The 19,849-nt window shown below is 47.2% G+C and overlaps 1 protein-coding gene across 1 annotated transcript in view; it reads left to right on the forward strand.

The window, feature by feature from the left end:
* Nucleotides 1-2,538: 2,538 nt before the first annotated feature.
* Nucleotides 2,539-19,849, forward strand: part of NARS2 (asparaginyl-tRNA synthetase 2, mitochondrial) — a gene marked incomplete at its 5' end in the record, with an annotated part of 44,325 nt that continues 27,014 nt past the window's right edge. Inside the window, 6 exons of the mRNA XM_032207708.1 lie at nt 2,539-2,643; nt 5,213-5,322; nt 6,207-6,327; nt 7,003-7,143; nt 10,213-10,293; nt 18,099-18,199. Of these exons, the coding sequence (XP_032063599.1) occupies nt 2,539-2,643; nt 5,213-5,322; nt 6,207-6,327; nt 7,003-7,143; nt 10,213-10,293; nt 18,099-18,199 (659 nt within the window). The remainder of the gene's footprint in view (nt 2,644-5,212; nt 5,323-6,206; nt 6,328-7,002; nt 7,144-10,212; nt 10,294-18,098; nt 18,200-19,849) is intronic.

A 19,849-nucleotide genomic window follows, 5' to 3' on the forward strand; every position in this document is an offset into this window, starting at 1 on the left:
TGTTACTGACATGGCAAAAATTGCTCTCTGGTGAGGAGAGCACCCAGCAGTGACAAGAGGATGCTCAGCTTTGTTGGGAACAAACTGTGCTTTGTTGGAGAGCCCTGGGAATACTTTAACACTTGTCTGTCCCTCTGCCCTTTTTCAAAATATACTTGCTGGAAACTGTGCCTGTCAGCACACAAATGCTATCTGCAGTCCAGGAGCCTGGAACAGCTCACAGCAGCGTGACCAAGTCCCAGCAGCATTGATTCTGGGTGAGGAACTCAGCAGGAGGGAATATGAAGCATATTGGGCTGTGTGGAGCTGTGGTCAGTGTAGAGGGGCAGAAAATCCACATGGAAAACTGGCAGCCTTGTACTTTGCTGCTAATGCTCCATCCTGATTTTCTGTCGGGGCTGATGGAGCAAAGTTCTGCTCTTTCTAGTGATACCCTTTTGTCTTTAGAAGGAGAATTATTCAGCTGGATGGCACAAGTTCATGTGTAGCCCTAGAAATCTGAGGCCATGTTATCCTCTTCTCAGAAAAGGCCCATAGGTGGCCCTGGGGCATAGGGATCTGAAGGAAAGGACCTTACCTCTTATTTGGTGAATTCACCACGAATGATGCTGTCATTGGCGTTCGTTCCTAACTATTCCCTAAATTAATTGTTAATCTGGCCTGGTGATCATTTTATGCGTCAAGAAACCCTGAAAAAAAAAATATTTCCTTGCAGTGACACCGAGGATGGGTGACACCACCTACCAAGCGCTCCTTCTTGGTTGATGCACATCCAGCCCTTTTCCCACTTACCCTTTCCACACTCCTTCCTGTGGTCTCCTGTCCTTTCTGTGAATTTCTTTGTTATCCACCCAGCCGTGCCTGTGCCCCTGCTCTGCGCCTCTAATTCCTCGGGACGGCCTTCCAAAGGGAGCTCAGAGCTCGGGTCTGGGCTGAGAGCCACAGGCAGGGACATCAGGAAACTGGGAGAAAAGGGAGAGGTGAAGGAAAGCCCCAGCAAGACTTTGAGGACAAGAAGCTTTTCATTCCGAGATAAAAAGCACCACAGGGGAAAGTCAAAACTAAGCATCTACAAAGCTTGCCTCTTCTCTTTCCCATCAGCTCAGCTTGTTTCTTTTAAATGAGGTCTCTGGCCAGCAAATTTCTTCTTACCTGAGCCTTTGTAGTGAGACGGGGATTTGTCTCCCTGCAAGCAGTGCTGCTCTCAAAGCTGCCTCCCAGCACCTCGTGGCCCCGGGGCAGATGTCGCTGCCACTTGGGAGGAGAAGAAAATTTGGAAAGTGAGGCTGAGCGGCAGCGTTTTCGCCCTCCGTGCTCTGAGGATTGATGCAGGGGGCTGGGACAACGCAGGGTGATCGCACAGGAGAGGGATGCTCACGGGTCAAGCAAGAGAGCAGAGCGGGTGTGCTGTGTGGGGAAGCACTGCTGCCTTTTTGACACTCGGCTCCTTGATGGCTGCTTTTCAAACACCACTCAGGGGAGCTACAAGAGGTCAAGAGGGAGAAAAAAAAAGGACAAGGAGAAGGATCTTGACCCCAAACTGCGCTTGCAGGGCGGAACTGAGTCCTGCTTCCAGCTGCTTATCAATTCTGTTAGTGTGGCATGTAGGAAAGCAAGACAGGAATAAGGAGGACATGGGAATGGGTGCCCCCAAACCCACTGTAGGGCTGGCTGCTGTGTGCCCTACCCCGTCCCCATACTGTACTGCTGCTGAGGGGAGCAGCCTCTCCTTTCAGTCCCTTCCTATCTGAGTCCCCAGGACCACGTGAGGGCTTGCAGCCTGCCCCAAAACTCTTCCAGAACTGATTTTTTTTCCCTCAGAGGCCTTATGAAATCCTCCTGACGGATGGATGCCATGGTATGGACCCATATGGGAGCAGTTCTTGAAGGGCTGCAGCCTGTGGGCAGCCCCCACAGGCTCAATTTGGGAAGGACGGCATCCCGTGGGAGGGACCCCATGTGTATCAGGGGCAGAGAGTGACCGTGAAGGAGTGGTGTAGACAAAGCATCAGGAACTGACCACTGCCCCCATTCCCCATTCCCCTACCTCAGGGGTAGGAGGTGGATGCGGGTGAATGGGGGGAAGATGGTTTTTAGTGTTTTTTACTTTCACATTGCTCTAGATTGTTAATAACAGGTAATAAATTTTATTAATCTCCCTGTGCTGAGTCAGTGCTGCCCGTGGTGGCAATCTGTGAGTGATGTCCCCGTCCTTATCTCAACCCATTTTTTTCACCATTCTGCCCCCCTATTCCCCCACAGCCCGAAACCCACCACCATAAACTACATTTCCCAGCAGCCTTTGCGCCCGCTCGGCAGACCGCCCTGCCGCTCTCCCTTCTGATTGGCTCCCTGCGGCGGTCCTCCGGCGGCCATTGGCTGAGGCGGTCACGTGAGGCGGCGGGCGCTCTGAGGGGACGAGGCCCGCTGGGGGCGGCCATGTTGGGGGCTCGGGGTGGGTGGCGGGCCCTGGGCCGCTGCCCTTCCTCCATCTTCTCCTCTTCCTCCTCCTCCTCCTCCTCTTCTTTCTCCTCATTTTCCTCGTCCTCTTCCCTCCCCAGGGATCAGAGGGCACCGGCGGCGCGGCTGCGGGTCCGCCAGGCGCTGGGAGCCCGGGAAGCAGCGGGCGAGGTGCAGGTGCAGGTGTGTGGCGGTGCGGAAGGGCGGCGAGCTGCTTTTGTTGCTGTTCTGTGTGGTGATTTTTCCTCAAAAAGCGGCCGATTTCCTGCGTGGCCTCTCGCCAGCTCTGCCTGCCCCTGCTCGCTCGGCTGCTGGTGGCTCAGATGCTTGAAGTACTCGGGGCAGGGCGCAAAAAGAGGCTTGTCCTGTGAGGGGCTGCATCCAAACGAGTTTGGGGCTGTATCCAGCCAGTTTGGGTCTGCTCAGCTTGGGACAGGGAACCACAGTCTGTGCCCTGCTGTTTCCTTAAAGTTTTGCTTTAGGGCTTGTTCCACATCAGGGCTTCTAGCAGCATCAGGTAGGGCTGACATTCATGCCCAGCTCCAGCTGTGAGCTAAGGTAGATGTGAACCAAGGTAAACTGAGGTAAAGTTTCAGTATTGAGCTTTTTTAGACGTTGTTCCATCTCCTCAGCAAACAGTTGTCTTCATTTTCAGGTGTTTCTGACAGAGCAGTGCTTGTAGATGCATGGTTTCTCTTCTAAAGCAATTTAAGCGTTTGAGGATCAGGCTGTAAAGGGCTGGGTGCTGACACAAAAACCTGCACACACATAGATGTAGCCTAATGGGGTAGGATGAAGCTCAGCCAGCACAGGTGCTTTTCTTTTGAAGTTTGGTAATGCAAGCTGGAATAAACTGGTGCTGGAATTGCAAATACCGCCTTTTTATTTCTTGTTTCTTTTCCCTTGTGCTGGCACAAATGTCTTTAGCGTTAGGCTGCACTGGGGAACTGCCGTAGCTTAAAATGAACCTTATTATGGCCAGGTTGTAGTTATGGAAACCGCAGCCTGGTCTGAATGGGGATTGTCACCCCGGAGTGCTTCTGATGGGGTACGAAGCGGTCAAAACACCGCTGCCACAGCCTCTGCGGCTCTGCTACAAGCCTGAGGGCACGCTCATATTTTCCTGTTGCAGGATGCAGGACTCATGGCTGTGTTTAACAAATCCCAGAGCTGCCCGATGAGGTGGGAAGAAGCTATTAAGGATGTTTCTTTGTTCAGGGATTATTTGTTTTCTTACGGAGCACTTGCAAGAGAAGAAACTAAGAAAAACACTTGCCATTATACGGTAAACATTATGCATCGAGTGTAACGTTTGGGGATTTACAGAAATACAGAGGATAAGCACAACAGCTTGAGGCATGTTGCTGTCTGAAATGCCTTTGTAACACCTGTTGCTTTAGCCGTAAGAATATGAGGATGCTGTGCCATGTAAGAGTCCTGAAGTAAAGCCTGGTTGTTCCTTGAATCAGCTACAGCTCCGGGTGCAACACCTGCAGCAGACATCCAGGTGAACGCCTGCTGAAATGGCAAGGCTGGAAGAAAAGCTGAAGTTCTGGTGATCACAAGGTTTATGGCCTTAAAGCCTTCACAGTTCTTGCGTGCTGTTGCCTCCCCTGCCCTCCCCAATTAAGTAGGCATTTGCTGTGCACGAGGTCTGAAGGTTCTGTGGAAATACCTCAGGCAGATTTTAAATGTGTGTTGTCTTTGCTGCTGTGATCTGGATTGGAATGTCTCCAGTGTTTAGCTCGCAATGTGGCCTTGCCTTCCCGGGGTCAGTAGTCGCTCCGTAATTTGAAGAATGCTTTCCTTCTGATGCTGTTTAATTCTTGCAGTTCGTTCAGTCTAGACAGTCCGAGGAGACGGATTCAAATTGTTTTGTCTGTATGAAATCCCCGAAGCACATGCTCGGCCTGAAGTCTTTGAAACTTTTTGGGCCAGTTAAGGAAAAGACAAAACCGATGAGGCACATGGGCCCGGTTTGGATGTTTAAGCAGCGCTGGTTTTAGGTGTTTTCTGTAGCCTTGTTATAAGATGAGCTGGAAATTCCCTATGGATGGTTTTTCAGCTTTGTCTCAGCTCTTGTGAGCTGGGGAGCTGCTGAGGGGGTTGTATTTGCTGTGACTTCTGCTTGGTGGCTTGGTATTGACTGTAAATTTTAAATTCTTTTTAAGGGAAATTTTACTTTTTAGGATCACAGAATGGGTTGGGTTGGAAGGGACCTTAAAGACCACCTAATTCCAACCCCTATCCCCAGCCCCACCCAGCCTGGCCTTGGGCGCTGCCAGGGCTGGGGCACCCCCAGCTCCGCTGGGCAGCCTGGGCCAGGCCCTCAATGCCCTCAGAGGGCAGAATTTCTTCCTTATCTCTGGGGGCAGAGGGTCCTGACCTTGCAGGGGATTGAAATTAGATGGGCTTTGAGGTCCCTTCCAACCCAAACCATTCCGTGATGGCATGTATACAAAAACAACTTCCAGTCGGAACCTTCCTTGCAACCCATCGTTACTAAAATTGTCAGAATAGCCTCGAGTGTTTTAAAACTCTGCATTCTTGGACTGTTGCAATAAAGGAGTTCTGAAAGGAGGTAATGAATAAGAACGTGTACATTGCTAAAATATTTTTCATCTTCAAAATGCTTTGCCAGTTTTGGTATTCTCAGCTCCAATGAGACGCGGGTCAATCTTACAACGAGAAATAAAAAATTATAAACTTCTTTTTATAAAGAAATAACAAATTTCTTTTTCACCCATAATAGGGCTGGGTCCGCTCCGTCCGCTCCCAGAAGGAGGTTTTGTTCCTGCATATCAACGATGGGAGCTCTCTGGAAAGCCTCCAGGTGGTGGCTGACCCCAGCATGGAAAGCAGGTTGGTGGCTTTGGGACAGCTGCAGAAATATCTGGTGTTATCGGCGCTCCCAGGGCCTCGCAGTGCCAGGGACTCACCAGACTGCTGGAGGAGCAGCCCCCACAGGAAAGGCACTGCTGCAGTTTGGGCTCTCTGGGGATGGTTTTAGGATGGAGAGGGCCCGATTGCTCCATCTCCTCTTACCTGAGGCCTTGTAGTCCAGCTGCTTGTGCCATGAGATTAATTTGGATCTCACTTTTTTAATTGCTGTAGTAGCGTGGACGTTCTGGACTGCTGTTGGACCTAGGAAATCACACCCTGTAGCCAGGGGTGGCTGTTCCTCAGCTTTCTGGAGAGCTGTTGCTCTTACCGTGGTAATTTGAGGGATGGTTGGGTCAACATACCTCCTGGATAGGTGTGCCTGTTCTAGTAGCATGAGGTAATATTATTATTATGTAATATATATTGTTATTAGTCTGTTATCACAAGATAGTAGAATTATGCACTTGTTTTCCAGCTTCATTTTGTTTGTTACTCTCAATTCTCCTTTGGGATAGGGTTCAGGGTGATCCAGGATCCTTCTGTCCATCACTTGATCTTTATTTTTTTTTCCTATAAGCCTGACTTGTCCCCACCAATAACCCCTTCTTATAAAAGCCTCTCTTCCCCTCCCTTTTTGCAACACTGCTAGAGTCCTGCTTTCCTCTGTTGCTTTATAAATCTATTAAAAGGTGGAAATATGAATAATGTTTGACTGCATTTGACAACTTCCCATCAGTTACAAGAGGTATTGTAGCAGTAGTGCCGAATCTCAAGTGTTCTACCTAATTTAACAGCAGTCTCTGCTGACTGTGGTTGACTCTGTACCAACCCCCAGTTGGTTGCTGTTCTTCTTGCTTTCTTAGAGACCTCACTTTTGGAAGCGCGGTGGAAGTACGAGGGAAACTGGTCAAAAGCCCTCACAAGATGCAAACCGTGGAGCTGAAGGCTGAAAGCATTCGCGTGGTGGGACCTTGTGACACTTTGGTACGTCGCCGCAGCAGGCAATCCAGCTGGTAGGGTCGCCTGGGGAATAAATATCAAAAGGCTCCGGGATCCAGCAGAGCATGCTTCAAACTGGATTTGCTTTGAGTCTGAATGCTCCTGCGGGCTTTGATTTGTCAGCGCTGGGTGTAGGGTATATCAAAAGAGAAAAAAAAAAAAGTTGATAGGAACGCCGCGAATGCTCTGTTTTGGGGCAGAGCTGTTCCCACGTGGAAACAGGTGCAGATATTGGCAGCTGAGTGCGTGCTCTGCTCCCAGCCTGCAGCAGTTACCTGTGCTAGGTGCTTTACCTGCTAAATCTGGCCTGGCTACAAATCTGGGAAGCAGAGGCACTGGTTAAACCCTTCGGATTGTGCAAACAGGAGAGTTTGCCCCAAGCACATTTGGAAACAGCTCGTTGTTGCAGTAGCGAGACGAGCAGTTGGCTTTGAAGGGGGCTCAACATCCAAATGATACATTTCAGAGTGCTGCTCTCTTCTGTTCAAAAATTGTAAGAATAAAACTCCACGAAATAACTAGAAAAGCCAGAGAAAAGCGTTTCTTTCTTCCTGCTTTGTAATGACAAGTGAGTTTTACTACTCAGAGATGGACACAGCAATAAAACCGCGGTGATTCCAAGCTCTCATCCTCTTGTTTTTCTTCCCTTGCTGCTTTTAGTCGTTCCCCCTGAAAGCGAAGGAGAGGCACCCGCTGGAGTACGTCCGCCAGTTCCCCCACTTGCGATGCAGGAGCAACGCGCTCGGCGCCCTCTTGAGAATCCGCAGTGAAGCCACCGCAGCGATCCACTCCTTCTTCCAGGTAGCTCCCTTCTCTGCTGAGCTTTTTGTGTAAAAACACTCCCTGCTCGGGCTTCACAGAGGCACGTGAAGAGGCAGGGAGCGTGAAGTGTTGACTGCAGGGTGCAGATTTGGGGCGTAGTGGTTTTCTCTTCAGGCCTGGGCCTGGCTGAGGCCTTGGCCAGGCTGTTTCTTATGGTGAAGTTAGCACATCTGTGGCCTTGTTACTGTCTTTCCACCCACTTCCTGATAGTTTTATTTTTTTATCCCTTTCACTGAGCTGCAATATAATTGTCCGTGAGCGTGTGTGGTCTGCAGAACACGCCGTAACACCGAGTCCTTTCACTGGCCCTCAGCAGTGACCTTGGACAGAAGCCGCCTCCCACATGGAAATCTGCGTGATGCAGACAAAGTGACTCAGATCTTCATGTTACTCCTCTCAATTCTTACCTTTTCATTACTCTGCTACAAGTCTGCATGGATGTTGTTAGCTGAGATTAAGTCACTCCTGTTTTTTTAATGCATTTGAGACTGGTGGGTGGGAGGCACCTGTGTTTATGGACGTGCTGACATCCCTTAAGCTGCGGGCAGGCTGTAGGCTTTGTGCAGGCAGTGGCAGCAGGGGGCAGTGAGTTAATTCCGACTCAAGATGCTACACAGAGACTATGGAATTCTCTGCATGAGTAGAGAAAATAAGGCAGAAAGTTCTCCAACACACCCGAGCCCTTTCCTTTTAAAGCTGTTCGTTGAAATAAATGTTTTATTTGAATTAGGATGGGTTCAGCTATAGTAGAAGAGCTTAACAGAAACGCAGTGTCAGGTGAAGCTGCTGTTAGTTCCAGCCTTCTGCCAGCTGGTAATGCAGAACCTGACTGCTGGCGGTCTGCTGGCGAGCCACTAGATGGCAATACCTCCAAAAGTTTGTAACCAAACTGGGGCGAGGAAGCCAGCTGAGATACCAGAAAACATTTTATTCTGACAGAGGCATTACTTCTCCAAGTTGATCCCATCTCAAACTGACATCTTCCTGTTTAAAATGCTCAGGAGTGGAGAACTACTGCAAAATATAAAGCATCATCATTTTAGCAGCAGCAGCAGCTATGTATGGTGAAGTTATTTTTTAAGAGATAAGGAAGGTTTGGTCCCAGACCTGCCATTTGCAATGCTTATGTCACGACTGTTCTAGCACCAGGAATGTCTGGGGCTTGTTTGCTTTCCTTCCATCAGAAATGAGTCTTTTTTTAAAAATTGCCGCCTACATCATCCCAGAAGTGCTGCAATTTCAAACTTGACGTTGTCAACGCATGTGATATCTAAAAAATATAAAAATATAACCAGTTTCCACTGTGCAGAACTGTAAAGGGCTTAATGGTGAAAGAAAATAAATGTGTTTTTTTTTTTTTTTTTTTTTTTTTGTAATTCAAAGCTAATCTAAACTGTCTGTAACTTTAAAAGCTTTTTTTTTTTTTTTTTTTTTTTTTTTAGCCTAATAGTTTACAGCCAGCAGTGAATGACTAATGCTAAATGCCTTTGGTTTGGATGTGGCAGCCTAAAATGTCATCTTGAAATCTTCCCCCGGGTCTTGTGGTCCTTGTGGGGTAGGAACATTGTTCATGGGCAGCGTGAAATGGTTGCAGATCATCTGTGATTCGCATGTTAACTAATTTCCAGGTTTCTTAGGGCAAATGATGTGATCTGAAGTATTCTAGGAGCTTTAATAATGGGAATGATGCAAGAGTTTTTTATTATCTCCACATCTTAGACAGCAGTTTTCTGATCTGTGCAGCTCACACAGAAGAACACTTGCCTGCTTTGGAAGGTTCATTCATTATTCTTTTGGAATGTGAATCGTGCATCTTCTTGTGTGCAGTGCTAATGGTTGCTGTAAAAAATGTGGGCAGGATCCTGAAATCTCATGTCAGGGTGGTAGGACCTGTGCCCAGCAGGTTTTGGAGCGTGTGTGGGATGATAGCAGAGAACCTGCACTGTGTGTTGGTAGGCTAAAGCTGCCCTCCCTGAATTTGTATTATTCTGATAAAATCAGAACTTAAGCTTCTAGAAACGTTGATTTTTATCTTTCTTTTTTGGTGTTTTCTGGGAGCAGACAGTGGGTTATGCTACTTAATTGCCTGTGTCATGCTAATGCTGTCACACCCCGATTTTTAAAGGGGTTCCCTTGTGCTAGACATTAAAGTGATACGAGAGAAACCAAGTTTGTCTGTTCTCAGCTGGAAGGTGCTAGTTCAAGGGTCTTGTGTGCCTTGATGTGCACAGGTATGATCTGTGCTTCACCAGAGGTCTCGTCAGTGAGACTAATTTAGGCAGGAGACAGTACAGTTCTGCTCCCATTTTTGCCTCTTAACTCGCAATATGTGAACGCCTGAGGTCTGCTTGATGTACCCATCCGCTGGAAACTGCGTTGCAGCTGTTTTAAAACCCTGGTGCTGCTCTGCAGAGAATCTCAGAGAACTGGGGTTCGCTCTTCCTACAGCCTGCCTGCCTTCAGGAGCCTCTGGTGGATCTATAAACCATTTCCTGAATGGGTTATTGGAATCCTAGAATCATTAAGGTTGGAAAAGCTCTCCAGGATCATCTGGTCCAACCACCCCCCTACCACCAATGTCCCCACCAAGCCCTGTCCCCAAGCACCACGTCCAACCTCTCCTTGAACACCCCCAGGGACGGGGACTCCCCCACCTCCCTGGGCAACCCGTCCCAAGTGTCTTCTGCTCAACCATCAACTTCCAAAAAGTTGGGAGAAGCTGAAATGTTGAAGCCACAGGGATGAAATTTGATTGAAACCATTCATACAATAAAATAATACTAGAGGAGGTGAAAAGAAAGGGGAGTGGTGTGGAAATGAACAGCTGCAAAAACACTTTATCATGCACGTTTGGATTTGTAAATCATGATAAAATTTAGCTAGTGTTCTGTCTTTGTCCATGTAAGGCAGAATTTGCCTGAAAGGCTGCTCAGGATGCCCTGGTTGGGGACTAATAGCTGTGTCATGATGTGTGCTGGTTGATGTCATCCTTGCAGTCGCTACTTGATATTTTCAGCTGGTTAACTTCCCATGGTCTGTCTCTTCCAGGATCGTGGCTACGTGCACATCCATACCCCCATAATCACATCGAATGACTGCGAAGGTGCCGGGGAACTCTTTCAGATTGAGGTAGGTTGGGTTGGGTAGAGTTCGTTGTGATTTTTGCTTGCAGAGCAGTTCTGGAGTCATTGAAGGTTGGAGGAAATGTTTGTCTTTATAAAAGCTTCCCTTTATGTACAGCTGTGATTAGTTTTTTAATATAGCAGTCGTTTGCCTTAACTAATAATTGAGGCGGAGTAAAACAGATGCGTTCCTTTAAGTCCTGTTCAGTGCATTAATCAGCACCTTTTGTACTGCCGAGGTTTTTCTCTCCCTGGTGCTGTGGAAAGGCTCACAAAGAGCAGCAGAGGAAGGTGGAACATCTTAGTAAGCAAAAGGACGCGATCCTAAGAGCCCAAGAGATGGGATGGGACGTTCAGGACAGCCTACCAGAAACAAATACTTCTTAGCTCTGAAATTAAGAATATATTCACTTGGGTTCTTCTTTGCAACCATGAGAACTCCTTAAAAGAAAGTCAGCGGTATCTAAAACCGTTTTCAGACGTGTATGTATTCCTCCTTGCAAGCTGCTACTATTGCATGTTGGAATTCATGGCTGAAATTGCCGTGTCTCCCAGTTCTGCCAAGTCTCCCCGTCTGTCCACCAAGCTACTGCCACAATCTGTCATTTTCTTAAGTAGTTGACACCCTGGGTCAAAACCGCCTGTGAAGCTTAATTGCGACTGTAACCACGAAGCTCTTCCCTGCAGATTTCTCGTGATTCCGAGCCCCCACATCCATGAATCATAGGAAATTCCATCTGCTTTCCCTACTTCTATATTTGAAATGTACTCTTCTGTCTGGAACAATTACATCCATTGCCACTTAACGCTCGGCGGCTCCAGCCTTGCTGGTGAATCATCTGTAAGCAACAGAAAAACTGTTGAGGTAGCAGTTGCTTGCTGCAGGGTCATGTCTTGCACTTTCTCTGCTGCCTCATGACAAAAAGCCTCCGAGTACTCGTTCCTCAGGATCTCGCTGCCTAACCTGTGCTAGCAGAGATTCCCTTCCAGACCAGTCCAGAGCAATACATGTGGCTCAGCGTTCTGCTCGCTGTGACAATAGAGTTGATTAGCTAAACTAAATTGTTCCTGTTTAATTGAGATCCCTTGATGCACCAAAGGTTCGCTCCAGGCTGTTGCATGCAAATGAAGACGTGAAAACAAGTGACACTTGATGATGAGAACATTATCCAGTTTGCAGCTGTACCGTGCGTTACGTCTTTGGTACAAATTGTATCCACTTGAAAGCTGTGAAGGATGCAGGACTGCAGCGTAGGTGGCTGGTAGCAGCAGAAGCACTGATGCAAATGGCGATTGAGGTGGTAAATTGCAGATCTGAAACTTGGCTAAGCTGGATCTTAACACAGAGTTCAAGGCAAATCTCCTAGGCTCGCTCCAGTCTGATTGCTTAGGTGGAAAATAATACCTGTCTTGGGGAGACGTGGTGACAGCTGGGCTTGGGAGGTGTGGAACAAGTGCTGAGTCCCATTGAAAGTGGGTAAAAGTATCTCACTGAAAGCTCTGTGCCACAGACAAGGGGCTTCAGGAGATTTTTTCCTTGATTTCTCATTTCTTCTCTGAGCACTGCTTCGTCAGCTGCCCTAATTTAGTGAGGGTGTGGTTTTCATTTCTTAAAGCTCTGCTCAGAAGTGGTCTTGGTTAGCAGAGATCCAAGACCACCTCACGCAGTGAGAGCGTTTCTTGGCCGTGGAAATCTGGGGGAGATGAATCCTTCTGTGGATGTGGATCTGTGAGATGGACAACAGTGAGGGTGACAGCATTCCTGTGGTGCTCACATCAAAGCCCAGAGCCTCTGTGTGCTTCTAATCAAACCAGACATCAACATGTTCCCTGTCTGCTCTATGCAGTCACCGTAGCCCTCAATGCACTGCTGGCAAATGGTAAGGGAGAGAATAAATTCCTCTTGCTCCTGCAGTTAAGCAGGAAACAAGAACTGTGGGGATGGGAATCAGTGAGAGCAACCTGCAAATGAAATCCTGCATTTTAAAAAAGAAGTCAGTAAATTCTGGACGTAAGCTTTTAACGCAGATCCTCAGCTGATGTCCTACGGCTCCTGAATCTGTAGTTAAAATGTGCCTGCTGCTTGCAGCCTGCACGCAGACAGGGCTGGTTTTTCTGCATTTTTGGTTTTAAATTCCATCGGGCAGCGTCGAAAACGGATGGTCTCACCAGTTTAGCTGTGCTGGCGGGGGTGGAATAAGTTGCAAGGTCTGGTTGAGTAGCCTTTAAGGCCACAGAAGACTTTTGCATCCACTGTAAATGAGTACGTTTAATGGCCATCTTCTCCTCCCTGCCAGTTTTAATCCTCTGCCCGACGTCTGGTGGCTGTGCAGGCTTAGACATTCTTTAGAGATGGTGGAAAGTGAGGAGAGGAAGAATCTGTTTTCACATGAGACTTGAAGAGATGGGAAAGCAGTATCCTGAGTTAGAAGGGAAGGGCTTTGTGAAGGCATGTGATCTTTAATTCCTAAACCTCCTAATCCTGGAGGATTTGTGTTTGTTTATAGATTTGGCTTCCTCATTATCTTTGTTTGGTTTTGAGTGCACTGATTAGTCTGTGCATAGTTTGGGTTGTGATGTTCTCAGAGTAGGGCTTGGGATGGGGGGGAATCACTTTTCCTGTCTGGTGGGCAAATCAATTTAAGAAAATATTTGAAAAATGAAGCACTGGAACAACGAGAAGAGGGTAGTAGGCAGACCACATCAAGTATCAAATAAATAAATCACAAGATGTTGCGAACTTCAAAAGAAATCCTTTGTATTGGAGATTTTTCTACAGCTTTTCAAAAAGAAAGTGTGAGGAGAAACTGTGTAAAAACAGCCAGGCAAACCCTAAGCTGCTTGAGAACATCAGCGACACCAACGTGGAGATCTCTGCACCTTTTAATAATATTTTCTTTTGGTGGAAGCCTCTCGCTTGTGCTGCCTTCTTTAAAATAAACTGACTGAAAAGGCCAGCAGAGCTCTGAATGTTGTAATCTGGGTTTTAGCAGAATGCAAAGGAGGGCAAGGTAACCCGTGAAATTGGGAGAACTCAGACCAGCAGGGTGAAATAGGTTTATTTTATTTTTCATCCGAGAATAATTCCTCTGAACCAGCTCTCTGAGGACCTCAGGGCGGATCCTTTCCTCAGATTTTCCTTCTGTTTAAGTCTAAAATCCGTAGAAGATTTTGTGTATTGAAAGAATCTTTACTGAGTCTTCTTTTGGGGCTGCTCCTTACGAAATCTGCCTGCCTTTTGTCTTTGTGACCCGGCTGCGTGGCTGTTCCTGGCTATTTTCAGCAGCCTCCCACTCTGTCTGCAAACTCCCTGTGTTCTGGGTCTCTTTCCCTTGTCTTTTCCACTTGGCTCCCTGGACAGCTGCCTTGTTTGACTGTCCTGAGCTGCTGTGGGGAAGGTGCAGGTATTATTCTCTAAAATGCGTCCAGAGATGATGCAAGGTGGGTTTTTTTTTGCTGTTTTGCCACCTGCTTACAGGAAGGAACGTTTCTAGATCCCTGAGGAGCTCAAGTTCATGGCTGCACCTCCTGCAGAACCCGAAATGTGTGCCTGCTGCTGAAGGTGCAGAAACTCACTCCTATTTTTCATTCAGCCCTGCTGAAAAAGAACCTTGTCAGCACCAAGGAAGGCTGGGATCTGCTGGGGAGAATCCGGGTGAAATGCACCCAGGATCAGTGTCCCTCAGGTGGTTCCCCATGATGGATGTGTCACAGGCTGGGAGGCAGCCAGTACCTGGGACTTCAAGGGAGCTGCTCAGCAGGGTCGGAGGAAGCTGGAACTGAGCCACAGGAGGGCTTGCTCTCATCTTTCCTGGCTCTTCCACTTTCTTCTGCTTTTTTTTTCTACCCGGTTCATCTCTATAGTTCTGTAGCTCCAGCACACGTTAACGAGATGTTTCTCTCAGCAGAACCAGCTGCCGTTGCCCAGCGGGAGTCCGGCTGATCAGAATCAGGGCTGAAATTGCAAGGAGGACTTTGGGGAAGATGGAAAATTGTGCAGATTGTCTAAAAAAGGAAACCCACTCATGTTTATAATGGGACATCGCAGTGTAGGTCTGGATTAAAGCCCTGCTACCGTGAAGCTTCAGCAGCGTGGCATTGTGGGGCTGGTCTGGAGCTAAAGCAGCGATTTCTGTGAGCCTTCCGAGTCTTCCCCGAGCCCTTCGTGCATTTGGTTTGCGTGGAGGGAAAGACAGAATCAAACGGTTCGTGCTTTCCTCAAGCTAATTGCCTCGAGTAGAAGTTAATACAAAACTGACATCAAAGTGAATGGCTTTTAAATTAAATCATTAGACATCGGAGAAGGAAAACAAAACAGGTACTAAATCCAGTTGTTCTCGTATTTAGAATGAGAATAAAAAGCCTTTGATGTCGGTGTCGAATCCCAGTACATTTTATAGGGCATTTACGCAGAAACACCGAGGTGTTGTTTCATCTGGGTTGCCCCTCCCTCTCTCCCCACTGCACGCAGAGGAGTTTTCAACGAGGAAACGGAGAGAACTTGAAAGCAAACGCGTTATTTCCCCCCCTGTCTTTTATCAAGGAGGTATTCTTGGGTTGGGAAGTGGCAGGCAATGTCTGGTGCTTGAACGTGTAGAGTGGAGGAACCCCTTCCAGCAAGTTAGTCAGTGTGAAATGGGAAGCTGCTAATTATGGGATGCCTCCTTGCTGAAGGTGGCTCTGAAGGAAAAGGGAGGCATCTTCCCTGTGTGGCGAGTGCACTGTTTTCTTTTTCCAGCTCCTAACACCCACTCATCAAGCTTTGTGCCTCAAAATGAAGGGAAGAGGCAGTGACTGGGAAGCTGAAGGGGAGTAAAACTTTTATTTAGGCTGCTACATTCGCTCTTCCACTTGTGTTGGGAGCAGTCCAGGAGCTGCCTGCAGCGCACACTCGCATCCCAGGACCTGGGTGGCCCAGCAAACTGCCTGCAGGTTTTTCTAAGCCCTGTAGTCTCTCCGTTTTCCTACTTAATGTTGTGTCTATTCTCCCCTTGCCTCGCTGAGATTACATCTGATACGGAGAATGAAAAATGACACAAAAGGCATCGTAAATAAACCGGGCCCCAGCTCATGGAGACAGCTGTATCCTGTTTGTGGCTCCGGGGGAAGCGCTGAGATTTCATGGCTGTCATCTTCTGTTCTTTTCCTGCCTCCAGCCCGTCTCTTTCTCGTTGTTTAGAAGTCGCATCCTACAGGATTAGGTGGGATTTTTCGCTGGTGGGATGAGGAACGTGGCTGAACTGAACTTCCAGGAGGAGAAGCTGGGGTGGTGCGTGGCTCTGCTCTCTAGCGCTCTGGCCGTGGCTCTGGGACTGTGGGATGTGGATGTTTGGATGTTTATTAATATCCGTATTGTTTTTGAACAAATACCTTGGCTTTGTTTGAAGAAAACAATAGGGGCCTGCTCCTGCATCCTTGTTTTCTTTTTTTTTTTTTAGAACTGCAAAATCTCTGAAACAAAGGAAACCGTCCTGGGGTTCCAGCCACAAATTGTCCTCTTCCCATTGATCTCTGCGAGCAAGGCAGGCTCGCTCTTTTCTTCAGGGTGATGCTGCGAAGAGATAAACCTGCCTTGTGATCTGAGCTCTTTGACAGTCTCCGTTTCATCCCTGTGATGAGCAGCGAAGCTTTTTAAGAACAAAAAGCAACACCTTCCATCTCATTGAGTAAAATGGCAGGTTGCGGAATATCAAAGGCTGGCAAACAAGCCCGAGCCTCGCAACCTCCCCATGACAAAGCAAGCTGAGGAGCAGGGTGGCTAGAGGCAGTGACATGCCTAGCTGAGCTGGCTGTGCTCAGCATAACTCCTAGGAACTAGGCTGTGAAAAGTGGGTATTGCAAATGTATCTCACAAGGACGTACTCATTTTGAAGTGAATGTTGATCAGCAAAACCTCAGAGTAGCTTCAGACTTCCTTTCTCTGGACCTTTGACTCCTCCAAAGCTTAGGGATGACGTTGGGATATAGAAAACGCTGAAACAAATTCTCATTTATCTTCACTTTTAAAAAAAACAAAATTTGTTGATAAAATTTAGAGATTATCTAATACAACTGCAGCTCAAGCAGGGTCAGATAGAGCAAGCTGCTCAGGACTGTGTCCAGCTGAGTTTTGAGCATCTCCACAGATGGAGGCTCTGGGCAGCCTATTCTACTGTTTGATCACCTTCATTGTGGTGGTGCATAATCAAATATTTCGTAATCAAATACTGAGCTTGCTACAGCGTCCATTCCAGGTATTTTTTTTATGCTTAAAACATGTAATGACCTGAAATGTTACGCAGAAGCCGAAACTAAACGGTGTTTTTCAGTGCATGTGCAATGTGTAAGTTGTGGTATCTCCGTTCTGCCTTTTTGAAGATGGAAAAACAAGTCCTAAGAAGATATTCCTTTGCTTTTTTTCTCCTGATTACTGTTGTTCTTTGGTGTTTTGCTTTGGTTGTTTTTCCCAGTGGAAACAAATTCACTTGATTTTGAAGAGGAAAGCTCAACAGAAGCCGGCCCTGTGCGCTGGCAGCCCCAAAAGCCAAGCATGCCCTGGGCTGCAGCAGCAGGACGAGGGAGGGGATTGTGCCCCACTTTCTCATTTCTCTGTTGAATTTTGAAGGCAATGTTGTGTGAAGCTTTGAACTTCCAAATGGAAGAGATCCTTCCCTTCTCAGTCCCTTCTCAGTCTCCAGTAATCTTGGTAGGGAAGAGTGAAAAATCCGTACTTAGATTTGGAGACTTGGGCTGCTCCGCTGCCTTCTTTCTTTTATATGTTGCTGAGTAAATTGTTCCTCAACAGATGTTCCAGTGGGATTTTCATTTTGTGTGGTTTTATTTCCTAGAAACAAGGGATGTGATTTCTCCACCTGCTTGCAGATTTCTGGATAGGCAGGGCCTTCAGCTGTATGTCCTGGCTCATGGAAGCCAGGACTCGAGAAAATCTGGGCTTCCACCACCTTTGTTGTCAGACTGGCTTGTTAAATGATGAAAAAGTCCTTCTTGACACTTTAGTTTACATCTTAGTGTCTCCTACCTTTCTACAATGCCACTTCTGTTTCAGCTCAGCCATGTTTAAACACACAAATTATATATATATATATATTTATTATTTTTATTTTTTTTACTTTGAGCAAAATTCAGGGCTCTTGACAAAATTCCACATCCAAAGGCCAGAGGTGTGTAGGGAAGAGCTGTTCTTCTAGCTGTGCACAAACTCACTGCCCTTCAAAACTTGGGGACAGATAACAACCCTATGAAAGCTTTGTCATCATAACAAGTTACTTCCCCAGCAGCTGAACTGATACAATTGTTGGACATCTGATTTAAAATCCCTGCTAGTTTCAGGGATGTCTGAAAGCACTGGGTGCTCTTCCTTGGTGCTGAGACATGCAAGTTTTCTTGGTGAGAGCCGTGCTGCAGCTCACACGCTTGTTCTGTAAGTTGTTGTGATACCTACAGCCCACATCCTCCTCATAAATCACTGAAAGAGGAGGTGGGAGCTGTGGTGTTTCCCCTTAGGGTGTGGCCTTTCACTACACAGCCACATTAAGTGATTGAACCCCCTAAAAAGAGAAGTCCTCAGGGGTGTTTTATCCCGTACGTTATTTTTGTTTTAGTGTGCTTTGCCTGAATTGGTTTTCAAGGCTGTTAGTTGTCTGAGCAGAGATGGGAAACGTGTTAGGACAACTTAGCACGGGGTTGGGTTCCATCTCAGGGGTGTTCAGGTTGACTCTGATACCATTTCTTAGGAGAAAAAAGGGAATAAGCTGGAAGCTGGGATCTTTACTCAAGCACCTGGAGTCTAATTTGTGCGTTTTTGATTTGCAGACATCAAATGAGACGCAGAAATCTGCGGAAAAGAACCATTTCTTCAACGTGCCTGCCTTCCTGACGGTTTCGGGCCAGCTCCATTTGGAAGTGATGGCAGGGTGAGCGAAACACCAAGTTTTTGGGTTGATCTGTGAGTTTTACTTGCCAATTTTGCCCCGTTGGTACCCAGCAGGTGCCTGCCACGTGTGCCAGAAACCAAGTGAGCAATAGTGGCTGAATGATGGTGTGAGGGGCCAGCCTAGGAGGGTGGAAGCTGGGCTCCTGTTGGATTCTGGTTCAAACTTCCATCCTCTGTCTCCTTCAGTCTTCCAGTTGTGTTTCTTCCCTCTGCCAATTCTGATTTCTTCTGTTTGATGGCTTTCACGCTAGATACTTGTTCAATCTAGCCACCGAAGTGATCATATTAAAGTCAGTTAATACTGACTTTAATAAAAAAATATTCTTAAGCTTTTAATGTTAGTGTTTCACCGAGATTGATAGTTGTGGAAGTGTCACAGCCTGTCAGAGCCACATTGCCCTTTGATTAGTGGGTTTGATCCTCACCTACACTGAATGTTCACAATAAATTAACTAAGTTAGCACATCAAACAGATGTAGTCACATCAGAACAACCTGTTATTGGGAGGCACAGTGTTCTGGGCCCTTAGGATGTGGGTTATCCTCAGATGTGGTACCAAATTCAGCTGTCTGCCAGCTGTATTGCTGGTAAAGCCTATCAGAGATCAGGTAGGACTGTGCCAGGAGGATTCGCTGTGCACTGACAGAGAGGAAAGATCTCCTTCCAAAGTGATCAGTTACTAATCAGTGTGAATCTCCTGAAAATGAGAGGAATAAAGCTTTAGAAAATGTGGCTAGAAGTTGGAAGGCCCTCCCCTTTTCATGTAAACTCTAATTAATATTTCTAGGAGTCGTAAGCTGCTGCCTGTGCCTTGCATCCAGTGCTGAAAACCAAATAATAAACGCTTAGTTCTTTTCTGCTCAATCCCCGTTGCAGAGTTTAGCTGGCTGCTGGTAAGTAGCTGCAGGGAAGCTGTTCAAGGGGCAAGTTTTGTACACAGACCAAAAAAATAAAATAGGAATTTGTTCAGAAAGCTGTTTTCTGCCTGGCTTATTCTGTCTGTGAGAAAGCATCTCTTCTCAGGCTACCTAGATGGGGTCTGCTGAAACACTCAGCCTGGAGGTTCTCCATGGACAGGATGTTTTTTGACTTGCTCGCGTGTGGTGCCCCGGCAGCTGCGAGAGAAGCACGGGTCACTTGGCAGCCACAGGCTGCTGCGTCATCTCGGCCATTATCTGAGGCAAGATAATGAGGACGAGGTTTGTTTAGCTGCAGAGGTGGCAGAGTTTTTTGCATCCCTGAGCGAAGACGGGATGACATCCGTCTGCGGGCGGGAGGCTTAATTGACTTTCGTGCCTCATGACCTTTATTGGAAGACGTAATTCAACAAATCAAATAAGCCAAAGAAAAAGTATGGATCGTAATGATTCGCTTGAAATACAGCCCCGCTGCCTTACATCACTCTGCTCCCTTTAAACAGTACACAGCCCGCTCGGGGACGGAGCAGAAGGCTGACCTGGGCAGACTCAGGATCTGTCTGCTACGTGTTTTTTGCGTCGCTGTCACTCGGGTGCACCTTGCTCTGTCAAAAAATCAACGCTCTTCTGAACGCAGGACATCGTATCGCAGCTCCGTGTTCCTGTTTTACAGTAGCACGTTGTTCATGCAGGCGTTTTGAGTGGATCCAGTG

The sequence above is a fragment of the Aythya fuligula genome, chromosome 1, assembly GCF_009819795.1.
Source record: "Aythya fuligula isolate bAytFul2 chromosome 1, bAytFul2.pri, whole genome shotgun sequence".
Taxonomy (NCBI): Eukaryota; Metazoa; Chordata; class Aves; order Anseriformes; family Anatidae; genus Aythya; species Aythya fuligula.